Here is a 23,662-nt window from a genome sequence, read left to right as displayed (position 1 = left end):
AAAATTTCCAAGCATTTAGGAAAATTTAATTCATTTCTTATGTAATAGGAGCTCAATAAAGTATTCTCTAACATTTCTACTTAGACCAGAAATCATGCTAAGCATGAATTGTTAAATTCCTTTTAAATATTATAACCAGTTACATAAAAATGAATCTGGTTTAACAATGATCTATTCTTAGTTTCAATATTTTTTTAGGATTTTCCTGCAAAGGGAGGAATAAAAAGGAATTCAAAGAAGGACATCCTCATTTGTCGCAGACACTGTGGGATTCAAAATTCAAGCTCGCTTTCAGAGAGCTGCGGTGGCGAACCAGAGAAAGTGGGGATGCTTAATGGATCCATGAGCACGTCCAACAGCGCCATCAAATTGAATTTCCTTCTGCTCCTCACTGCCTGAGGGGATCTTTCTACAAATTCTGTTTTGATTGGGGTACCACCAAGGGGAAGAAAAATATCACCATTGGCCTTTTCCTGCTAGTACCAGTTTGTATTCTTCAAACTTTATCTTTCTCTGGAGATTTATCCGTTTCTTTACTCCCAACGAGCTATCTCAAATTGCTCTTTAAGTCCCCAAAGAGAAATTCTTGGAAAGCCCCAAAGAAAAGCAACAGAGGCAAAAATTATTCTCCAAATCAGTTTATACGTTTCATCAAAACCAACTCCTTGAAATATATCTAAACATAAAATAGACAAGGCTACATCTATTATGTACATAAAATCTTTCTTCTGAATACAAAAGCTTTAGCATTTAATATATTTTTAAGAATGAAAATCTATACATTTCCATGTCCTATTCAAATAAATAATCTTACGTATCAGCATTGCTTTCCCCGAAAGAAATATGTTCAGAGCTTTGGGGTACATCAGATATCTGAATCACAAATTTTTGTCCATCTTCCAGGGTCACCAGGGCCTCCTGTCCCAGAGGAAGGCTGAGTTTGACCGTGCTCTCGGTGGCTCTGTCTTCCAATGACACCTGGATAAGCTGCAAGGGAGGAACGTTGAAAAGGAAAAGAGAAAAAGAGCACGTTGTACTATTCCCTGTTGCAGGACCTACCACATGAACTCTGCTCGTTCTTCTAATTCTTCAGTTCTGAGCTGACATCGTTGGTTCGAGTTCCTACAAAAACCCCCCTCCACCATCCATCAAACAGACCAGTAGATAAGGAGGGAAAATCTATGAACACAGTCACTGGTTGAACTGACACTTGACTGAGTAGGAATAACTTTGAGAGATTCGCAGATTCTGATGTCAGCTTAAGCGCCAGGTCTGAGGTAAGGCATCTGACTTGTCTAAGCAAGTCTTCCTACCAGAGAAACACGGATAACATGCCATTCTTCCCTTAGCTCCCAGGGTACTCGGGAGATTGGCAAATCCTTGGACACGATTACTTTCAAACTGATAGAGATCTATTTTCTGGGTCTGATTTCATCAAAAAACTCCCCACAAGCTAATAGGTTTTGACAAAGATGTGCACAAGGTAACCTCAAATGCAAGAATAACTAAAGTACGTTTCTCACCCTTTCTCTCTAAATTCGACTCAATGAAAACATGTTTTTCTTCTCTCAAAAAAACTGTCTTCACCTTTACCCTAAAGTTGAAGAGTCAGTCAGTTTTTAATCATCTTGCTATACTTTAATCCTTGAGTACACGGCCTAAAGTGAAAACTGCGCAGCATAATTTTTAAAAGCATATTCTTTCACATCAGTATAATTTTTTACTTAATTCTTCAACACGCCTTGGCGTCTTCCTATTTGAGTGTTGCTAGAGGGCAGGAGAGCTACAGATGGAGACAACTCCGAATGCCGACCTCAGTGGTTACGGGAGGTGCAGGGCGGCGCGAAATTGTTCAGAGGAGGCTGACACAGGTGTGCAGCTGAATGGGGCGGTAACTGGGGGCAGAGGAATGCAGATGGGCCACAGAGGGGCTGGCTTTTTGTTGATGATGCGCACAAATGCTCAATAATGAATTTGAGGGGAATTAGATGCGCGTCACCTTCGGTGCTGGGCTGTTGAAGCCATTATAGCTAATTCAGCAGGCACGCGCGAGCAGAGGCAGGTTAATTAATCTCCAAGGCATATTACCTTGGATTATCTGATATTCTTCTGCTTGTATTGCTTTGTTATGTAGTCCAATTAAGTACTTAATACCTTCTGTACTGTTTCCACCAATGAAACACAGGTCAAGCCCCGTTACAATGAACTTCAGAGTTGGCAGGGGCTCGTGTGGAGAATTTACAGGAAAGCGCTCAGATTAGGAGGTTTTGTGGGAGAAATAACGACGCTGACTGGTGGCTATGGGTACTTACTATGTTCTAAGAATTTTACAACAATTAACTTATTTAAACCGCATAACAATGCTATGAAATTGGAGATTATTATTCCCCTTTTGTAGATAAGGAAACTGAGGAACAGATAAATCCAGCAACTTGCCCAAGGTTCTCAGCTAAGAAGTGGGAGGTGTGGAATCTGAACCCAGGAACTCATGTGCCAGAACTGCCCATTTATTTCCCCAAGTCATCAGAGTGGAAGGTATTTTTAATTTACTCCCCACTCGCCACTTTTGGAATTAAAGCACATGGTAGTACCCTCTGGGAGAGGGTGCTGGGAAAGGACAGTCTTGGAAGGAGGTCTAGGAGGTTTGAATCCCTGCTCTGCCAAGAATCAGCAAGGTGACCTTGGGAACATTACTCAACCCCTCATCAGCCTCAGTTATTCCCTCTGTGAAATGGGGGCAACGAGAACACCATCTCACTGGGTTGCTGAAATGACGAATTTAAATGCCCAGCACAGGGAGCCCGTCAGTGTCTGCTCTCCACCTGCTTCCAACGGTGGCTGAAGAGGCAGAAGTTTACTCCTGGTTAACTTGGTGACCAAGGGGCATGTCCACTTGTCCACAGTCCTAGCTCTCGCCCCACCAGAGAGCGGAGAGATCTGCACACCTGGAGCTGAGCTGAGCGTCCAGCACAGACGCTTGTCCTGTTAGGGCTCCACGGTGTGCTCCAGACTGTGCTCAGGTGAGCTCCCCACGGGACAGCCCTTGCAGGGCCCTGTTGTCAGGATGGGGTATTCTCTCCAGAGGGTCAGGGAGCAGGGACAGACACTCTCCTGGGCACAGCCTGGCCAACCAGTTCTTTTTTCAGATTGACTGGGCCTTCGGCCCTGAGGGCCATCAGCCCTGAAACACCAGCTTGTGAATGGTGCCTGCGCTGCACCAGCTGCTCCTCTTCTAAGGTGTCCCACTTCCCCCACCCTTGCCCCATTGGGCCCCTGATTTGGGGCCAGTATTTCACTATTTCATGCCTCATTGGCCAGGTTCTCTGCGCTCTGGAGAACTTGGAATGAGGGTTTGTTCGAGAAGGAAACGTCCCCGGAAAGTTCTGGTAATTTTGAGGATTGTAGGCCATGAACAGTTCAGGCTGTGACTCATTCCCATGGGTAGGACCACTATGAACACAAGGCGAGAGCAATGCCCCTGCTTTTAATGGTCCCCTGCTAAGCACAGCTCCTCATCTACTCAATAGGGGGACTCGTGGGTACAAAAGAAATACTGCGCTTACATAGTGGCTAGACTTCCGAACATGCATACACAAGTTCTAGAAATTGGTACTAAGACAATTGTTGTCAAGATTTTTTTAAGCCAGCCCACTCCCCCCCGTCTGCATCACCAAGGAGTTTCAGTTCCTTCCTGCATCAGTCTCACTCCTGTTCCCGGCGTTCAAGGCCCCATCTCTGCCCTCTTGTGTCCTCCTTCCCTCGGGGGGGGGCATGGACCACCCTTCTCTGATCTAGTGTTGCAGGAGAAAAATGGACTTGAGATCAAGCAGCCCAGGGCTCTAGTCTCTGTTCCACTATTTACTTGCTGTGTGACTTAGTGCAAGTCACATAGCTTCTCTGAGCCTCAGTTTCCTTATCTATGGCATGAAAATGACGAGAACGGGTACTCTGCAGTATTGTATGGTTTCAAGATAATGTATATAAAGGCTATATAGTAGGTGTTAGATAAATAGCAATTCCTATTTTTATATCTTTCAAGATGTACCCCGATTCTATCTTTTAAAAATCCTTTTTATTCAGACTATTCAACATTTCTTTTTTGAATGCCAGAGGCATTTTCCGTGCATACCACTCCATTTAGTGGCTTGTGGTGATCTATGTTCAGTGAGTCTAACAGCGCCAGGTAAGCTCTGGGAAGGCCAGACCCAGGCCATCCAAATATTCCCCATCTCTAACCATGCCAGCATATGTCAGTGCACCACAAACCTGAGCCAATCAGCGGTCAACAGATAAGCTACTATCATCACTTCCAGAAAAATCACCTAGAGCAAAGATGAACCCAGAATCCTGTATCACTGTTTGGACCATGTGATCTCTATGGGCTTCCCAACCACCTGGTAGTTCTTATTGCCCTTAAAAAGCTGTGCAGACGGAAGCTGGGGCCCCCGTGTCTGTACCTTATTGCCCGTGGCAGTGTCGACCAGGAAGCCCAGGACACTGAGAGCCACACTGCTCACACCCACGGGACTTCGGCTCTGGCTCATGTGTTTCAGCGACACCCAGGGTGGATCCACACTTGGACTTTCATAGTCTTGAGTTGGTAAAGAATCTGGAGGGTGGACAATTGCCTCGTCTGGCTGGACGAGAGACTGGTCATCTGGGAGCATTTCCTTAAAGTTTCCCACGTTGTCCTCCTCTTCCTCTTCTATGCACGACTGGAGAATATGGATCACATATTCCAGAAGCAGCAAATGAAACAGATGCCAGGAGCCTACATTTAAATAACAACCAGAAAGGAATAATTAGATAGACAGATGGACAAACAGATCACTGCGAAGCGAACAACTTTTCTGGGGCTTTTAACTCCTGTGTATGAGAGCCACGCTTCTCCAGCTGCTCCTGGGGCGTCCTGGGCAGGGCCCATCACCATGCGGCGTTCCAGACCCAGAGAGCCCTGTCCAGAGGCGGCTTCTGGACAGAAAGCACAGAGAGCGAAATAGCCAGAGCCAGGAAAGGGAACTTAGAACTCATCTAGTGTGAGATGGGAGAAAGCAAACCCTACAGAAAAATGGGTGCCTCGCAGAGCTGGAGCGTGTGCCCTCAGCCTCCCGGGGTTGGCAGGCGGAGAGTAAGGGAGAGGCTGGGAGGAGACGCGGAGGCCAAGTGCGGACAGCCTTTCCCCTGTCACGGTCTGTGCCGCTGCATCTCCTGGGGAGGGAGGTGGGGCAGGGAGGCTGGCTGGTGCTCAGCACTCAGAGACTTTCTCTCACGTGGGCATGCAAGGACTGTCACTAGGGAGATTGTGCATGGGAGACAGAAGGGCACGTGACTCAGCTGGACACTCCTGGCCTATTTAACCTTGTGAAACCATGGTTCACGTCAACAGGAAAAAGTGCTGGTATGAATACTCTGACTTCGTATGGAGGTCCAAAGAGGGTAGAGGCAGAGGGATTGGGGGCGTCGGGGTGGGCAGCAACCACTACAGGGCTGGATTTCTTTCTGCAATTGCACATGAACTCTGCTCTATCACTTTGCTCTGGAAGAGCAATGGCATAAAGCAGAGCCATTTTGGACTTCATGAAAGGGAGGGCCTCATTAGAAATGGGTGTTGCCTATACCTAGCTTACAGCAGCAACCTCAAAAGAGCTCCAGAGTATTTGCAAAACTGATCTAGAATAGAGCTTGTCTTCTCTTCCATCTTCTGCCTACCTGCTGTGAGGGTGTCTGGCAGCCCTCTGGAGCAGGGAATACTCACACTCATTAGCGTGTAAGCTCAGAGGGGTGGAGACTGTCTGTCTGTCCACTGCTGTATGCCCAATGCCCAGGAAGGTGCCTGAGACTACGTAGGGACACGGTAAAGATCTGTTGAAATGAACGATCCCTTCCATGGGGCTGAGGGCTCAGTGGTGAACTGTCCTTTCTATACTCTCCTACACTGCATCTGTGGCACAGACGTGACAGATGGGACCCTGTCCCACAGAGAAGGACCACCTATCTGACCAGAACGTTTGCAAAATGGATACTACCTCACTTTCCACCACCTGCATACCATGGCGACTTTCTCAATTGTTGCTCCTGACAGGTAAGCATGGGAGCCCCACAGAACCCATTTTTTGTCCATCTCAGTTGTCTCCCTCGGTGCTATTCTCAAAATGTCCCAATGCACACAATCCACAAACAGACGCGTTGGAGGCTTCCTACACATCTGACAATGACGGAACAGGAAAGTGAAGCACGGTCCAACTGTTTGATGGGTTATCATGTTGCCATTAAAAAAATATTATTATGGGGGCCAGCCTGGTGGCGTATGGTTAAGTTCACATGTTCCGCTTTGGTGGCCCATGGTTTGTGCGTTCGGATTCCAGGTGTGGACCTACACACTGCTCCTCAAGCTATACCGTGGTGGTGACCCACATACAAAATAGAGTAAGATTGGCACAGATGTTAGCTCAGGGACAATCTTCCTCACCAAAAAAAAAAAAGAAAAAAGAAAAGAGAAAGATGATTGTGGTTTTCTGTGTCTGTGTTATATTTTACATAAAAAGGTTAAAAGAAGCTGACTACATTCTACATAGAAATATGGAAAATCCTTAAGCTATGATAACATTTTTAAAAGGTAGAATGCAAAATGTTTTGTATTCTCTGACTCACCGAAACTGTCTCTGTGGCAGAGGGTCATGGCTTTGCTCACAGCGGTGAGAAGAAAATTCCATCTTAGCTGGAAGCTGGCGGCCAGTTCGATAAACTCCTCTTTGCTTCTGCTTGGCTATTACATTTTTGTGAAAAAAAAATGCCGAGGTTCATGACAAAATCAAGAACAGCACGTTTACAAATGCACGCATTTGTGAGCAGGGACATTTTCAAGTGGCCAAAGAGAAGAGGAAGGGGAAATGACGGAGGCAGTGGCACGTGAGCCTATTTCCCATCTTGCTCCGTCTCCTGGGGAGGTGATTCCAGAGCAGAACCCTTTGAAGTTGATGGAGAGAAGGAAGGAGGCGGGAAACTGGCCTACCTCTTTTTATGATCCCACACAATTTTAAAAAGGAGGTTGCTTGTGAAGCGCGGCAGAGAAACCCTGCAGGGGAGCCCTCCTGACGGCCCCCGGCAGCCGCTATCGAGAGGGTCAGCGGCTGTTCTACACTTGCCAAGTAGGATATTGTGAAAAAGTGGGACAGAATCCCATAATAATGACAAGTGGTGGTGCTGATTTCAAAAAGCTCAAAGCTGGCCACTGTGCCACGCAAATTATCTGAGGACCACAAGGTCCTGCCTGTCTGTCCAGCGGAGCTGAGGTCATCTGACAGCCTGAGTGGCACTAAACTGGGTACTGGTGAGATGCCTTTGCATGCAGACTAAGAAACCATCCACCTAGATTGAGCATAGCTTTGGACCACACTTAAATGAATTACAAACCAATGGAGTCTCATGAATTTCACATGCACATGTTGGAATGAATGGCCCTGAAGCCCCTCCTAAGTCTCGTCATATCCCTTTGGACCACCCACCAGCTCAACCGCAAGTCTCTGAGGAAGAGATGGAGAGACTAGCTAGACGAGGAAAGGCCCTTTCTTACCTTTGCTTCTGTGCCCTTCTGCTCCCATCGAAAGCCCTCCGGGTACCAAAGGGTCGCCCTGGGCTTTGGGTGCGTGTGAACTCCCCTCAGTCGCAGAATCCTCCCCCCACAACTTGTGACCTCCTGGGCTGGTGTTTCTGACCACCTGAAAGGGCACTCTCAGGAGGAACCCTGGTGTTCGCCAAACACAGGGACACTTTCTCAAAGCATCGCAAGAAGTAGGTCTGGGCCATCAGCGCTCTCTGCACGAATGTTCAGATGTGAACCATACACAGTACTGAGCATTCCTCCGCTGCCCCCAGTGTGGCACTTCAGCTTCCTACATTTAGAAATTACTCTGGGCCTGAACCACACAAGGACCAGGAGAACAAAACCCATGACACGGATGAACATTGCCCTGTGCGAGCCAGTGTGATGCCAGGTGCCGGCAGCTGGAGCCATTAGTCATCTCGGACAAGCCCGAGGGTTTACATTTTAACCGTCTGAGTGTTTTATTGACAATGGTCTGTTTTTTAATCAGCCAAGCTGTTTTACAAAAACAAGCCCTTCAAAGGCATGCAGTTCCGTTTTTCTAACATGCCTCATTTGTGAAGGCTGAAGACATGATGATGGAGACCTGGGAAGCACGTAGCGTTAACGTGGTCTAAAACGTGGGATGCGCCTGCCGGGCTGCTCACGGCAGGGTTGGTATCAGTGGTCTCACTGGGCTCATCTTGGTCAGTTAGAGGCTGAGCGAGTGTCCACAAAAAAGAACAGAGGATTGAAAGCTTCTATCAGTGACGACCTATCAGATGAATTAACGTCTCCGCAATGCAGCTCTAAGCACGTTCCACTGTTATCAATAAGCTTTGCCGAAGACCAACGAGGAGGAATAAAAACCATACAGAATCCGAAACGATTATTTCCAAGAAGGAAAGAATGGAACCAGACACCTGCCAAGGGTTGGAACTAGCTTCCAAGCTCCTTCCTGAGGAGTTTTCTGGTTCCTCTCTATGAGGTTCACGACCCCAATGCTCCCTTTGTGGACTCGGTTGTTATTTCTGCCCTTTCTTGACTGTGAGGACAGGCATACGGACAAGGCCAGGTGAGGAGGAAGCAGGAGAGAAAGAAATGTGACCGGAGGCTTAAAGGAGAGCGCCCCAAGTTGCGTTCTGGGATCAGCCCTCCAAGTCTTTGCTCTCCACTCCAGAGATGTCTGTTTCTTCTTCCCTAAATAGGTCCTCCATTTTCCCATATGCTCACTCTGCTCATGCCATTCTCTCTCGTGAACACTGTCTCCCTTTCTCAGCTTATTTTAATCCTATCCACCCAGTTTAAGTCCTACCTTCCTCATCAAGGCCTTTCCTAATGGTCTCAGCCTTCAGAGGACGGTGCCTCAAGGGTGGGAGGTGCTGGGCTGCCTTGCTTTGGTCTAAGTTTTAATGCATGGCTTTCCACCCATCCATGCACTGTGGGCCCACTGGGGCAAGGGTGCTGTGGCTGTCTCTGATAGCACTCTCAGCCTGTGAAGCGTGAGAGCTGATGCAGAAGATGATGACAATCAAGCCAAGGACCATACTGAGGTAACTCCCAAGTGATATGTTGACCGGAAGGACCAAATTCACCCACATCCAAAACCAATTCATTTTTTGATTTTGCAAAATCAAGCCTGACTCTTTACTGGGACATTTCTGCAAATACCCAGGCAACCCCTGTTCCCTGCACACAGTCAAGGCTCCTCCTATCCAATCTCTCTTTATGCACGCACACGCTCACCTGTGCCCACCTGCACACATGCTTATCCATGCTCACGCACAGTCACCTGCATATACATGCTCACTTGCACACACACACTCTCCTGAGCACGTGCTCACCCATGCACATGTTCGCCCACCCACAAACGCACATCTGCATGATGCACCAGCCTCTGATTCCTGCCTTGCTACAGGAGTGACACACCACTTCCCTGTCATTAACACCCCCACCAGCCTTGACACATTTCTGGCCAAGAGAACTCTTTTTCATTGCTCCAGGTCATGTACACTTGGTGCTATAATATAGCTCAAATGATCAACACCCATTTCTTCCCTTTAAAAAAAATCACGGTTTTGTACCTGGAAGACAATTGCTTGGAGATTTGAAGACACACAATTCAGGAATACATTGAGGTCTGTTGACGTCCCCAGCAAAGAAATCAAACTGCTTAAACCTATAAAAACACGCACACACACAAAGATTGGGAGCACCGTAGCAGAATTTTTCTGTAGGTATTTGTATGCTAGGTGCCCTAGGGGTGACATCTGAACAGCAGTTCAAAGGAATTCCCTGCGGCCTGGCGCTCATTTTGAACACAAAGGATGCATTCTACGGCTGGATTTGTCACCCCTGTGGTCATCTAGTGCAGAGTCATAGGGGCTGGCCTCTTAGGAACCACCTTTGCCACTTGTTGAAACGGGAAGAGATATTTTGAAATAATAACTGCACCTTGTAATTACACTGAACCTGGCCTCAGATGAGCTCAACACACAATGCAGACGTGACCTCACCCGTCCTTGCCGTTTTCACAAAAGAGGTGGTTTATTAATGTCCTTTAGCCGATGGTGAACATCAAAGCCGCTGAGGGAGGCCGAGCGCCTTGCCTGGTGTTATAGACTCAGTGTGTACAGACCTGGGGGGTGGAGCCCGGGCATGTGTGCCCGAGGGCCGTGGGGCCTCCACCTCCACAGACAGCACAGAGAGGAAGAGACCAGCTTTTGGCCGCTTCCCTCTCTGAGTGCCGCCACGTACCAAGCAGAGTTTAGAAAACTGAGGTGCCGTGGCCCTGGCCGAGGCTGGTCAGCGTGCATCTGGAGGATCTTCCAGGTACCCCTCAAGCATTTGCCTGCCAGTGTCAGCAGTGGCTACCACATGCAGTCTCCCTGCTGGCCTGTGCCCTCTTGGAAGGGCACACAAGGATGCTAACAGGAGTACAGGAGCCCTGGGCAGGCTGGAGCGGCCTGGCAGACCCCTAGGAGAGCCTCATGCCATCCGGGATTTCCCTGGGCTTGGGCTAGGGGCATGAGCGGGCTTGGGCAGCATCTGAGATTTCTAGGGGAGCCAGTGGCCTGGGAGGGGCAAGAATCTGCAAGGTGGAGAGCTAACTCAATCCAATTCAGACAGGATAGAAGAGACACTGTTGAACGTGCATGTACAAGATGGATGCAGAAGTTTTTTCCCAAAGGAGACACGCCAGGCTGATCTCCAGAAAGAAACGTTGTCAGGCAGCAACCACACTCATCTGTTCATTCATTCACTCAACAAACATGTATTAGCACTCACAGCCCCGCAGACACTTGGGTAGGCCTTGGAAAAGCATTCCCTGGGGCATTCCTCGCCCCGCAGGAAGAGATGTGTGAGCAGATAAATTATAATATCAAAGAGTAAATTACCTTCTACCTCTATTAAGAAATTTGTAAATTAGTGATGGCCATGCCAGCCCCAAATCTATCCCAAACACTAGGGTAAAGCAAGCGGCAGAAGGAAGATTACATTTCATCTCCGTGTTCTTCTCCAGCTCGTCCACGCAGCTCAGGTTACTCGGCAGGGCTTTCTTAGAAATATCCGGAAGGCCTTGACTAATGATGGCACGTACGTCCGACTTCAGGATGTGGACCCTCTGGTTATTTTTCAACACCGTTCTCATAGTCTAAAGATAACGCGGAAGTATAATCTTTAGTTAAATCTTGTCATTTTACTTTTGCCTAATCCTCCCTCTCTGAATTACCAAGACTTCTTTGTCGTTGAGGAGAAAGAAAAGCGGATTTGAGTATTACCCAGTAAAATGGACTCCTAAGTGACATTAACATGTTCGAATTTCATGCGTTGTAAAACTGCCTCTCCGAAAATCAGCATTTTGAGCGCTTCTGCTCACAGGCAGACATCTGGGGCTCTTGGGCACTACAGCTCTTCCTCTCCCTGTCTCTCATTCTCTGTGCCTCACTCAGCGAGCCTCAACTACGCTCGAGAGGAAAGCAATGGGTGACCCAGCTCTGCAGAGAAAGCGTGGCTCTGAGGAAGCCACAGTGCTGGCCGGTTCTGGAGAGTGGCTGCGGGGATTCAGAAGATGTCTCTGTCCTTTCCTCTTGGGAGCCCTGGGCAACGAATTTAGCCTCTGGGAGCTGATTTCCTCAGCTGTCCAATGGGGCCAATTCAATGCCTTCCATTTTCGGAGTTCATAGGATGAGCAGTGGTCGTCCTCACACCAGCCCTAGGACTAGGTGCTACGCCACCTCCATTTTCCAGAGGAGGAGGCTGAGGACTCTTGGCAGTCAGTGAACTTTCCCAAGTGACAATAAGTGTGAAGACACAATTCAGAGCAAGGGCCAGCTCTAGACCCCGAGCCTACTACTTGAGTTGGGTTGTGTGAGGGTCTTGCTGCAGGGCATCACTGGCTGACCCAGCCAGGAATGGGAAAGCACTGGGGAACCAGACGCGCCATGAGCGCATACGCTAGAAACTGCCTCGGGAGCTCGGAGTCTAGGGAGAGGTCTGTGCCGGGAGGGTGAGATGCGGAAATGGAAGTCTGGCTGAGGCTCCCTGGGCTGGGACTGATTTGAGCAGAGGTCACAGCTCCATCCCGATCTGGTGACTCCTTGGTGGCCCACGTGCCAGCCTTATGGAACCTTTTTTTCAGCCCCTCTCTACCTTCCTCTAACACTGACGGTACATGGTCGGTCCCCCCAGGAGTGAGAATGTCAGAGCTGGGGAATCTGGAGGCCCCGACACATGGAGTTCACAGGGCCACAAACAGGGTGAGGGGTTTGTCTGCCTGTCTGTCCCCGGCTCTGTTATGATTCCCCTTCACCTCCAACACTGGCTGGGCCAGGTGGGCACCTCGTGGGGCCTCCCTCTGGTACCATACAACGTTGACCTGCTCGCCCTGCTTTCTGTCCTTCCCGGGGCCAGCCCTGGGGGTTGGAACCTTTCCTAGGAGGAAGGAAGGGATGGGCTTCTAGCTGAGAGCCTCAGGCCTACCAGGCCTTCCCAGCCAGTGGCCAGCAAGGTTGTCATGTCTGCCCTCTGCCCTCCCGGGGCTGGACACGGCCTCCCTGCCAGGGGAGCTGCCGCCTGCTCTGAGGGGACACTTGCAGCCTTCGTGCTTCAGTGCGAGACCTGCTGTGTTCCTGCCTGTCTGGCCGGCTGAAACCTACCTTTGCCATGTTGGAAAGGTATGTCTTTCTTCTCAGTCTTTTGACAAACACGGTAACTTCTGTTGAGAGCAATACACATGGCCGTTATTGGTACTATAACCTCAAGTTCTACGAATGGAGCAGGGAGGGGGAGGCGCATACAGAAGGCGCTCACATTTGCCTAGGAAGGCGCAGCTTCCACACTGCCCTCCACAGTGAGGCCTCCGCGCATACTGGTCTTTCCACTGCCCACTGGCCCTCTCACAAATGGTGAGGAGGTTCTGGGGCCACTTGGCTAAAATCCACCCCACCAGCCAGAAAGATCATGTAATCCCAGGATCGGACACGCCTGCTCAAAGGAGTTTAGGGGTGTGCCCAGGAACCCTGAGTCCCCCCACCTTTCTCCTTTCTACAGTGCTCTCCTCTGAAACACTCAGTGGCAAAGGAAGGATGCAAAGAGGAAGCATAAAGAGGCGAGGTGCTCTCATTTGTGCATTTGACAAATAGTCACAGGACACACTCAGGTAGCGTTCGCTCCAGCAGTGTCGGCTGGGTGTCTGCAGAGTTGAATAGAGGAGGACACCCACCACCCCCAGGGGCCCACCCTCGGAGGATGGGTCACTGATATGCAAACGACTTCCCAACTGCAGGTGAGTGCTCCCTGGCAAGGTGAGAGCACAGGGAAGAAGAAGGTGAGGGGTTCAGGGGAGCGAGAGGCCTGCCTGGGAGGAGGCGTCAGGGACAGCTTCACTTAGAAGATGACCTTCAATCTGGGCTTTAACGCGTAAGTAGGAGTTAGTCTGGGGGATGGGGGTGGGGGAGGCAGTCTAGGCACAGACAGCAGCAGGAATAAGGGCCTTTCTGGGGGGACAACTAGTCTTGTCTTGGTGGGAGAGCAGTGGGGGTCCCTCAAGGGATGGAGCCAGGGATGGGGCCAGAGGCCAAGCAGCGGACGACTTTGCATGGTGAGTAAAGGGGACAGACCCTGGGCATCAAGGCCACGGAAGCTTGTTAACTGATCAAATCACTGTTTTAGAATGATCACTGGGTGTGGAAGGAGAGCATGACTGAGGCAGTTGAGGCAAGATGATCAACTAGGAAGCCACTGAAGTAGCCCAGAGGAGGGAAAGAGGGAGACGGAGGGCTTAGTTCGGACAGGTGTGGAAGTGGCCACGGAAAACCGGAGCGCGTCTTCTTCTGCCCCTTTCAAGGACCCCCTTTCACAGCAAGTCGCAGACTCCCTTTCTCTCTGCAGCACGGCCTCCCTGCCGCCTTCCTGACTGGCAGCCACACAGGCCTGTGGGCCCAGTGTGGCCATGTGAAAATTTCCAAGTGGCTCAAACTGGGATCAAATTCCCAGCGTGAGGCTACACAGAGCACAAAGAGGCAGAAGGCTATTGCCCTAGTCAGCCGGCCTTGAGTGAGCAAGGAGCCGGAACTGCGGGCTGCCCTGGGAAGCTGGTTTCAGAAGGAGGGAGCCCGGTGCGGTGGAAGGCACGCCAGCTTAGCCCTCGCCTTTACGACAGTCAGCACATCTTTCCTACATCTCTAACCCCCTGGACCTCCCAAACGTCCATGCCATTATTCAAAAGGGGGAATAGGTAAAAGGGTATGGATGGACCAGCATGAGAATCCATCCTCAGCACTAAAGAAAAAGCCAGAAAATCTGAGGAGGTCAGGCCTGTGGACTGTAGTTTAGTGCATGAGGGGAAAAAGAGGGACACAACAGATGGGACGTCGCACCCCAGTCTGAAAGCGAGAGACTTCATCCACTCTCCCAGAATTCCTTTCCTCCTTTCATAGAAACCTACCTTTGCGCTTGGAGATCTGTAGGAGGGCTGGAAAACCTTCCAAAGCATTAAGTAGCCACAGCTTAAACTTCTTACTAAATAACCGGACAGATTTCAGGTACTGAATAGAGACATCTTCCAAAAAGTCATGAAGGAGAATGTCCTCAATTCCCTACAACGAAAGTGTCAAGACACCGTGACCGCCAGCCAGTGCAGGCGTCCGTTAGTTACCAGTGGCCAAGGGTCACGGGTGCCACAAACTCAGAGAGAGGAGGTCCGAGGGGGCAGGTGCCACACAGCCCTCACCACTGCTCACTGGGCAGGACATCAGGCTGGTGAGGCAGCAATTAGAATTTTTTCAAAAATTTTAAAATAGCAATAACTGATTCAAAATTTTAAAAAACACTATACTGTGTTTTTTGGCCAGTGATAGGTGGGTCAAAACAAAATATTTAAGGGCTGAACCCAGCCTCCGGTTTTCAACCTTTGTGCTAAAAACTTAGAAGCACTGCATTGTTTCCTAAAAAATAATAAAATAAAAGGTAAGGGTTCATGATCAGTTTAAAGAGAACACATTTTCGCCACAGACACTGTAGTGAAAATATAACTGACCCCCAAACCACAGTAATCACTCTAGAGCAAGAGATTAAAAAAACTCCAAAACCAAAAAGCCCTGGCATTATGTATGTTCCAAAGCAATTATTCCAATCACTCATTTAAAAAAGTCTTCTGTTGAAATCACCAGAGGAGGAACTTTGACTCAATTCCGGGTTCACCCGTCACTGGAAACCTAGCTCGCCACGTGCTTTGGCTTTTTCTTTAGATGAGGTCACTCAGACTCTCACTGAATTCAAAAAGAAAAGCTAAGTTTTAGGGAAAGATTAAAAAGGATCGTGGGCCAGAGGAGACGGCAGAGAGGGAGGGCTGCAGTAAGCCCAGCATTTGGATTTGGTATCAATTTCTGGAAAGGGTGCAAGCCAGCAACTCAAACGGATGTCTTCCTACCTTGTACAGCTGTACGTCGTAGGATTTAAAGAGCTGGCACATGTCAGGCAATGACATCAGCATGACTGTGTCTTGCTGCAGAGATTTCCAGAAGGAAGTAAGCAAGTCCTCCACCTGATGTAAGGAATAGAACATATCTCTGAAAACTCATTTTGCGCCTGGTGAGACTAATCCCCCATACAGACTTAATCAGCCTCAAATGATAATGGGGTGAATTTCATTCCAATTAACGTAAAGCTTGGCCTATCAGCTTTTCCAAGCTGTATTTTAGAAGTGGTCTTCCCAGCAGCACATCAGGGAGCGCCTTCCAGTTGGATGGGATAACATGGAACCCAATTTTCATGAGGAACTTTTGAGGAAGGAAGGCTATTTCTGACCACAAGGGGGCTCCTGCTGATTAGAATAGAGTGGGAATCAGGCCACAGGGGCACAGACCATAGTTTAGAATAAGTGTTCACCGACTGATTGACCTCCTCAATTATTTCTCAGCTCAGAAAGAGGTGTAACTATGGAATCAAGGATGCTTCCTCCTTGACATCAAGTTAGAATTCACCTAAGGATTGTGCAAGCAGAAGGGGACCAGTGTGGTTCCTCAGAGGTGGACAACGTTTGTATGTGAACAAAATGGCAGCTTCCTTCCTTTTCTCTATTTTTCCCCAGGTGAACTTTTCAGGTTCCATTATGGAGCCAGGTGGCCAATCAGAGTAGTCAGCTAATAGGATTCTTGCTTTTTGGGGTTTCTGCGTGCTCAAATGTTCTGAGACATCGCAGCTCTGAAACCAGCACCCGCCAATGACTCCAGGCAGGGAGCTAGTCCCCTGTGCAGGCTGTCAAGGGAGTTAGGGCCAACTCTTGAATTACCTGGTGATGGGCCCTGATTTGAAATCCTGTGATGGGGGCAGGAATTCTAGAGAAGACGTCTCCAGAGAGACTCATGAGCATTTAACAGAAAACACAACAGTGGGCTGAGCAGGATTTAGTAATCCTGTTACTCTCAGCTAGGTAACTTTTGAGCTTGGCCTTTTGAAGCTGGTGGGTCTGAATGGAACATCACCCACGGGCTCATCTCTGCTAACTCCATCACCACCATGTCCAAAGTCATCAAACCCTGTTGGTCTGCTTCAGAAATATCTCTCTAATTTGTCCTTTTTTCTCTTTGATGTCATTGTCACTGCTCCAGATCTGACCCTCATCATTTCTCACCTTGACTATGACAAAACCTCCTCACCACTCTCTCTGCTCCGAGATGGTGATCTTATGCCACTGCAACCCAGTGTCTTCTCAATAAATTGGAATTCTTTGCAGGGTATATGAGGCCCTTTCTAGGGCCAGCCTACTTCCCTACCTCCCCTCCAGCTTCTCTCCTGTGGAGATGATAAAATCTAGCCATAGTGATGTTTTTGTCACGTCATGCCTGTGGATATCTTGTGACCATTGCCTGCATCACTGATTCTCCTTGGAATCTCTTTCCTACTCCATTTTGTGTGTCGAACCTCTGCTTTTCTAGTAGAGGCAGCAGCAACATGGCTTCCTCTTGGGAGCACTCTCCAGCTGTCTCTGTTCCTCTTCTTCCTGGCACCCAGAACAGTCTTAATCATTCCGCTAGTCTACAACTTGCCACATTGTATCATATCGATTGGGTTTATATTGTTCCTTTCAGTACCAGACTTTACGCTTCTCAAGCCCTATGGAGAATACCTTCCTAGTTCCAGAAATGGTGCTCGTCACAGGGTAAGAATTAAGTTAATATTTGATGAGTGAATGAAGGAAGGAAGGACTATATCATATATCCAACGTGTGTGGATATTTACAACATTGGATTAATAGGACCAGGGCCATTCTGCAGACATCCTGGTCTCTCCCTCACTGTACTGCTCTCTACTGAGGAAGTACTAATCGTGCTCCTGCTGAATGAATATCACCAACCAAAGCTGAAGTGCTTAGAACACTGAAGCATCAGAAAGCCTTTTGTTTAAGTGTGCATTTGTTTCCCTGGATTTCCATTTTCTATTGCAAAAGATAAAATTCAAAATGGGCAAAATATTTATTCACGTTTTCCGCAGCCAGTTCTAGAATAAAATCCACTCATTACAATATCGATGTCGGATCACCCTGCTTCAAAATCTTGCTCCTTTTGAAGTTAGCATCTATCAATAAAATGGCCCTTCAGCACTATTGAAAATTCCCGAGTGAATAATATTACCAATAATTTATTCAAAATCAGCTGGAATTAGATTCTAAAGGAAGAGCTGAGTTTATATTTAAAGTGTAATGTTATCTAGATTAGCACCTTGGAAAATTTCCAAATGATTAAGCCGAATGAAAATATCACCTTCAAGAACACACTAACTATCAAACAGCTGCCTTCTAAGCATTTGAGGGCAATGAATTATCACCAGACATCCCTGGAGGGGTCTTTTCAAGTAAAGTGGTTAACAACGAATCATAAATGCTTGTATTTTTATAGACAAAACCCTACCCTCTCAAGTTCTTGGTTCCTCACGTTTTGTAAAATGTCTTGACAATAGTTGCAATATTCATCAGCAAGAAAGGCCATCTAGGAAGGATAAGGAAAATCGTTTTAGTTTGCAGGCCACTTCCAGAATGAACTCATCCTCAAAGACATTTCTGAAGCCCTTAGAAACTGCTCATGTTACAATTCCGATATGCCCGTAGCTAAGCGCTTCCCTGGGACCACACTTTTTATTTATGTGGAATAAGGCATACCTTACTGGCCTGAAACTGATGTAGCTTCAATTTTGATGTTAAAACATATATTTCCAGGGTCTGTACCACTCTCTATAAAGGTCACCAATCTTTGACATCTTCCCCCCTAAACCCCAATTTTCCCCCTCCATATTCCCCAGTCCCAGTTTCTAGAACATCCACGTAACTGTTGCCTTCTTTGTCCTGGAGAGGCCCCCACTCTAGAAGATGACAAAGTGGTCCCAGGAGGAACCTTTCTATAGGACATGGGGGAAGACACGAATTTCCTGACCACCACCAAGCCAGGAGGAAATGTTGGTCCTCACAGGTCTGGGAGAAGGCAAATACTACTCCATCTGCTACAACTATGATCACAGGTAAAATAAGACATTTACTGCTCCAGGCCTCAAAGACATGACAAATTAGTCTCCCCATGCGCGCAACCCTACCGTTCTGTAGGAGTACTTTTTTGCCAGTTCTTGCTCCCAGAGTGGACATCTCCTGAATTCAGACAAAGGCAATCCGACTGGGTCTGTCTTTATTGGTGAATGATTTTCACACTAGAAACCATTTACACACGGATTATTATTTTTTTAATAAAATGCATTTTCTTGCATATAAACCACGTAATAATCACATTGCTACTATAGGTTAATGTTCTATGTGACCTTTCATCCACACCTCTGGACACTTTATTGATTCCAGCAACTTTCCCCCTTATTTCATTCCAAATGATACTAATCTTCCTCTGTTAGCCTATGACTACCGTCATCGGGGAAGTTAGGATTTAATGAATTACCCCAACGCTTCACTCCTGTGGCCACATATTACAAATGCTGTACAGTAACGCACAATAAAAATATTATCTCGGAATAATTTAATGCCACAAATACATTTCTACAACTCTCGTCCATACAATTGTCCCTCCTTGAAAGAAAACCATGTCTTGTCTGGGGCATCTATGACCGTATTACAAAAATGATTAACTTTATCAGAAATCCCAGGGCCTAACTAATAAGGAAAATGAGGGGCACAGACTTTCCTTTAGAAGAACAAATTGTGAAATGGTAAAATATTTCCATTAAGGACAAAGCAAACTCAACACTCCTTCCTTGTATCATCCATGTGGCTCTCCCCTCTTAGCAAGGTAAGGCCTGCTCGCTCCTGGGCTGAATAAAGGACATCGATTTTATTTTAAATGATTTCTTCAGGATTTTCCGGGACTTCTTTTGAATAATTTCCATTTCAATAGAGTGGGATGAAATCATTCCTATGAGTTAGAAATTGAGCAGCAAAGCCTGCCACGTGGATTGCAGCTTGCATGAGTTTCCTCTTCATTCTCTCTCCAATCTAATGGCTCGCTCTGTGACAGCACAGTTCAGGGCCAGTATTTCAGCCTTAGCTTTCTCAGTTCTTACGTACTGTGAGCTACTCACTTCTATCTTGCTTACTAGATCATTTATTTGGATTTGCAGTATGCTCCTGTCTACAAGCCACCTGAGGGCAGAGCAGCCCAGGGGTGGGAGTGGCACCAGTTACCATCCCACACAGCGCTGTACACACTCCAGAACAGGCACCACTGGCTTCCTCCTTCTCTCATGTTCCCTCATTATCAACCAATATCACAGTGAGGATCGGAGGAGTTCAGGGATCATGCTCAACAGTCTTCTCAGTGTCCTGAAATCTGTACTGCTTTACTCTTTTGTGGTCCTGAACCCCTTTGAGAATCTGATGGAAGCAAGTGACGCTCTCCCTGGAAAAATGCATACTATGCTCTTAATATTGTGAAGATGCCAAGTTAAACTCCCCTTGTTAATATTTTTGGAATGAGGTAAGGGTATAGATGTCTAAATAAATACATAACGTATTAGCACAGAAAAGTGACAGCTCAAAGGGTGTCACCTCCATTGGGTGCTGTTTGGTTCCCACCACTTTAGAAAGTTGGCTTCATTAAGAGTTGTCTGAGGGACAGTACTCCTAGTGTGTGGGCGTGGGTGATGCTCAGCTTGGTCATCAAAAAGGATGGAGAGGCCAGCCCCGTGACCAAGTGGTTAAGTTCACACGCTCTGCTTAGGCGGCCTGGGGTTCGCTGGTTTGGATCCTGGGCAGGGACCTATGCACTGCTCATCAAGCCAGGCTATGGTGGCATCCCACACAGAAGAACTAGAATGATTTACACCTAAGATATACAACTATATACTGGGGCTTTGGCAAGAAAAAAATAAAAAGAGGAAGATTGGCAACAGATGTTAGCTCAGGGCCAATTTTCATCACCAAAAGAAGCATACCTTAAAAAAAAAAAGAAGAATGGGGACATTCCATGGAGTTAACTGGTCTGACCATCAGTGCTTCTGTTAGAGAAGAATTGGGGAATCCTCAATTCCAGCTCTGGGCCAGCGCCCCTTACCGCAAAGTTCTAACTGCACCTGTTTTCTCCACAGCACACCCTGACTTCCTGTATTCATCAATGTTCTGACACTGAAGCTGCGATGATCAAAGCCAGTGTTTCTCAGGTTGGGTCCTGAAACCATCTACATCAGACAACCTGGGTGTGCTTAAGATTCATATCCCTAGGGCCCTAGTAAATCACATGAGGCCAGAAATCAGTCATTTTAACCAGCTCCCCGAGTGAGCCTTATGCACACGCAAGTGGGGAAATGCAGCTCCAGGCAGACTATTCTGTGTCTAACTCTGCAGAAACCTCTACATTTCAACACGGCAGATACACTACAGTTTCACCTGTTCACAAGAAGCTGTCCGAAAAGGTAGTATTGTAAGAATGTAAATGTAAGCTATTACAAAAAATAATAATAAAAAGCAAATTCATGCATTCCTGAGGTCAATAACCTTAAGGCCCTTTCTGTGAAAAGAATTGATCTTTCAGAAAAAAAAAATACTTTAAAAATCATGAATTGAAATCTTTTCTTCAGAATATAAACAGTCGGAAATCTAAACTGAACATACGGTACAGAACCAGTAAAGTTTGAACTCTGCAGGAGAAGGCGTTCAAGAAAGAACTGGAGGGGTTCCCATTCCAGAGAAATAATTCCGCAAAATGACAAAGAGAAAGGTGAGAAATTCTATCTAGATGCTCCAGGTATATTAAATGCAGTTTGGGAGTTCAATCCATCTAAGAAATGGCATTGGGATTATTATCATTCATTTATTCCTCCAGCCTTTAATGAACATAAACTACGTGTCTGCCCCTGGAGATATGATGGGAGACCCCTTCTGTCATTGTCTGCCCCTCCAGGTACCATCTGCCTGCCCTGAGTTACTCTATCAATTCTCTTGGATGCCTTTTGTCCTTCCTTCATCCTTGAAGACACTGCTCCCAGAAGTATCACCCCGAAAGCAAATGTAACCTGTCATTCTCCTTCTGAAGATGCCTCAGTGTTTCCTACAGTCTCTTGGGTGAAACCCAAATTCTTCAACTCGGCATGGACAAGCTGTCCACCCTCTGGACCGCACCCAGTGTCTACTGCTTCCCCAACATCCTCACCTTTGGATCCTCACTGCCTGCACAGCTCTCAGAATGTATGCAAGCTACGCCCTTGAGACGAATATCTCCTAGAAGAGGAGGTGATCCCTCCAGGACCAGCTCATGGGCAGTGTGGAAGGCAGAATAATGGCTCCCAAAGATGTCCACATCCTAACCCCTACAACCTTATGTGGCAAAAGGGACCTTGCAGATGTGATTAAGGTTAAGGACCCTGAGAGTATCTTGGATCATCCAGGTGGCCCCAATCTAATCACAAGGGTCCTTAAAAGCAGAGGACCTTCCCCAAATGCAGAGAACCAAAGAGATGGCAGCATGAGAAGGACTCATGCTTTTGAGTGGCCTTTGCTGGCTTTGAAGGCTGAGGAAGGGACCACAAGCCTCTGGAGGCTGGAAAAGGCAAGGAAGGGATTCTCCCCAAATCCTCCAGAAAGAATGCAGCCCTGCCAACGCTTCATTCTTAGCCTGGTGAGAAGCGTGTCGGGCTTGTGAGCTCCAGAACGGCAAGAGAATAAGTTTGTGTTGTTTCAAGCCGCTGACTTTGTGCTAATTTGTTACGGCAGCAACAGGAAATGAACACAGGCTTCCTCTTCCCTGAAGCCTTCCCTGTTCCCTAAGGCCCACCACGCCTCTCTCCCTCTCTCCACTTTGGAGTGCCCAGACCACTCCTTCAACGGCACATCAGTCGTTTCATGACTGTCTCAGCTCACCAGCTATGAAACTGTATTCTATTCAAGTGTAGGGAGCATGGTTTTGGTTTTTTATCATTTGTTTCTCCTTTTTTTCACATCCCAATCAGCCCTCAAGAGTGCTGCTCACAAAACAGGTTTTTAAAAGGTCGTCCATTCAATGACACTTGTCATCAAGACAGTTTCAAAGTACTACCATGTTGTCTCAACCTACCTAAGTAAAATTCAACTCGCTATGCCATAGATTAGCTATTAATAGTTCTGGTGTCTTAATTCAGACCGTTATAGCTGTAATATAGAGATACTTCCACTTATATTTATTGCTAACAACCTAGACATCCTTTTTAACTACAGCGAAAGAGACACAGTTAAACAGCTGAAGTGCAGATAACAATATGCTACTTGAGGGAAGAAACTTCATCTGTGCCAACACAGCGCGTGGCACACGGTCACTGACACTCAACAATCCTGGTCAAGTGGGTGCGTGATTCAGGGCTACATACAATAAGAACATTACACACAGGGAAACAGTTGCACCTAATTAAGCAATTACCAAATATTTCAGAGTCTATTATAGTAAATCTATTTTATTCAGCACTCACTGCTCCTTCTTCTTGGATAATGTTGTTAAAATTAGTAGATTTTTCAAAGGCAATGATGTCTCCGCTGTGAGAGAACAGACAACAGTAATAATTTTAGTAAGCCCCCCGTTTCTAAGCACAAGAACAAAGTTTCTTTTGCAGTGAGGTTGTTTGTATGGGGTACAACTTTTATTTCAAAACCCTCCTCCAAATTTCTATCCACAACTGGTGACAATCACCTGCTTGGAGTTTTTAAAAAAATCCATTTCTGTAACTTGGACAACCACGTATTTATTTTTGAAGGTTTATTCCCTTCAGAAGCAAGGATATGATGTCATCAGGGGTAGAACTTGCTCCTGCGAGAAAGGGAAAATTATCATGGAAATGAAGTCTTATACTTTCTCATTTGGGCTTTTAAAATGATCAGTTCAGAAACGATGATATCCTCTGAGTTGATGGATATAGCAGAGAACCTTCACAGAGCGAGGAAACAGAGAATTAACACTAGAGATGTGAGTTCCGTTTTACCAGGCCTCCTGGATTCATATATTATACTGGAGACATTGACATGCCACGGAGAACAGATTCAGTTCCATCCATGTGATATGGCATATTTTGCCATTAATCGCAGGCATTTGAGAAACTGGGAGCCCAGAGACCCCCAACTTGCAC

General features: G+C 47.1%; 1 protein-coding gene across 1 annotated transcript in view; it reads right to left on the bottom strand.

Moving 5' to 3' along the window:
* Positions 1-622: 622 nt before the first annotated feature.
* Positions 623-23,662, bottom strand: part of RFX8 (regulatory factor X8) — a 57,083-nt gene continuing 34,043 nt past the window's right edge. The window contains exons 5-15 of the mRNA XM_023618536.2: positions 23,012-23,075; positions 18,671-18,781; positions 17,995-18,072; positions 15,516-15,629; positions 14,532-14,682; positions 12,742-12,800; positions 11,081-11,237; positions 9,667-9,761; positions 6,652-6,766; positions 4,458-4,771; positions 623-987 (exon numbers count right to left, since the gene is read on the bottom strand). Of these exons, the coding sequence (XP_023474304.2) occupies positions 811-987; positions 4,458-4,771; positions 6,652-6,766; positions 9,667-9,761; positions 11,081-11,237; positions 12,742-12,800; positions 14,532-14,682; positions 15,516-15,629; positions 17,995-18,072; positions 18,671-18,781; positions 23,012-23,075 (1,435 nt within the window). The 3' untranslated portion in view covers positions 623-810. The remainder of the gene's footprint in view (positions 988-4,457; positions 4,772-6,651; positions 6,767-9,666; positions 9,762-11,080; positions 11,238-12,741; positions 12,801-14,531; positions 14,683-15,515; positions 15,630-17,994; positions 18,073-18,670; positions 18,782-23,011; positions 23,076-23,662) is intronic.

This window comes from Equus caballus, chromosome 15 (genome assembly GCF_041296265.1).
Source record: "Equus caballus isolate H_3958 breed thoroughbred chromosome 15, TB-T2T, whole genome shotgun sequence".
Lineage (NCBI taxonomy): Eukaryota > Metazoa > Chordata > Mammalia > Perissodactyla > Equidae > Equus > Equus caballus.
Note: the sequence above shows the minus strand (reverse complement) of the source record. Positions and strands in the feature narration are given on the sequence as shown.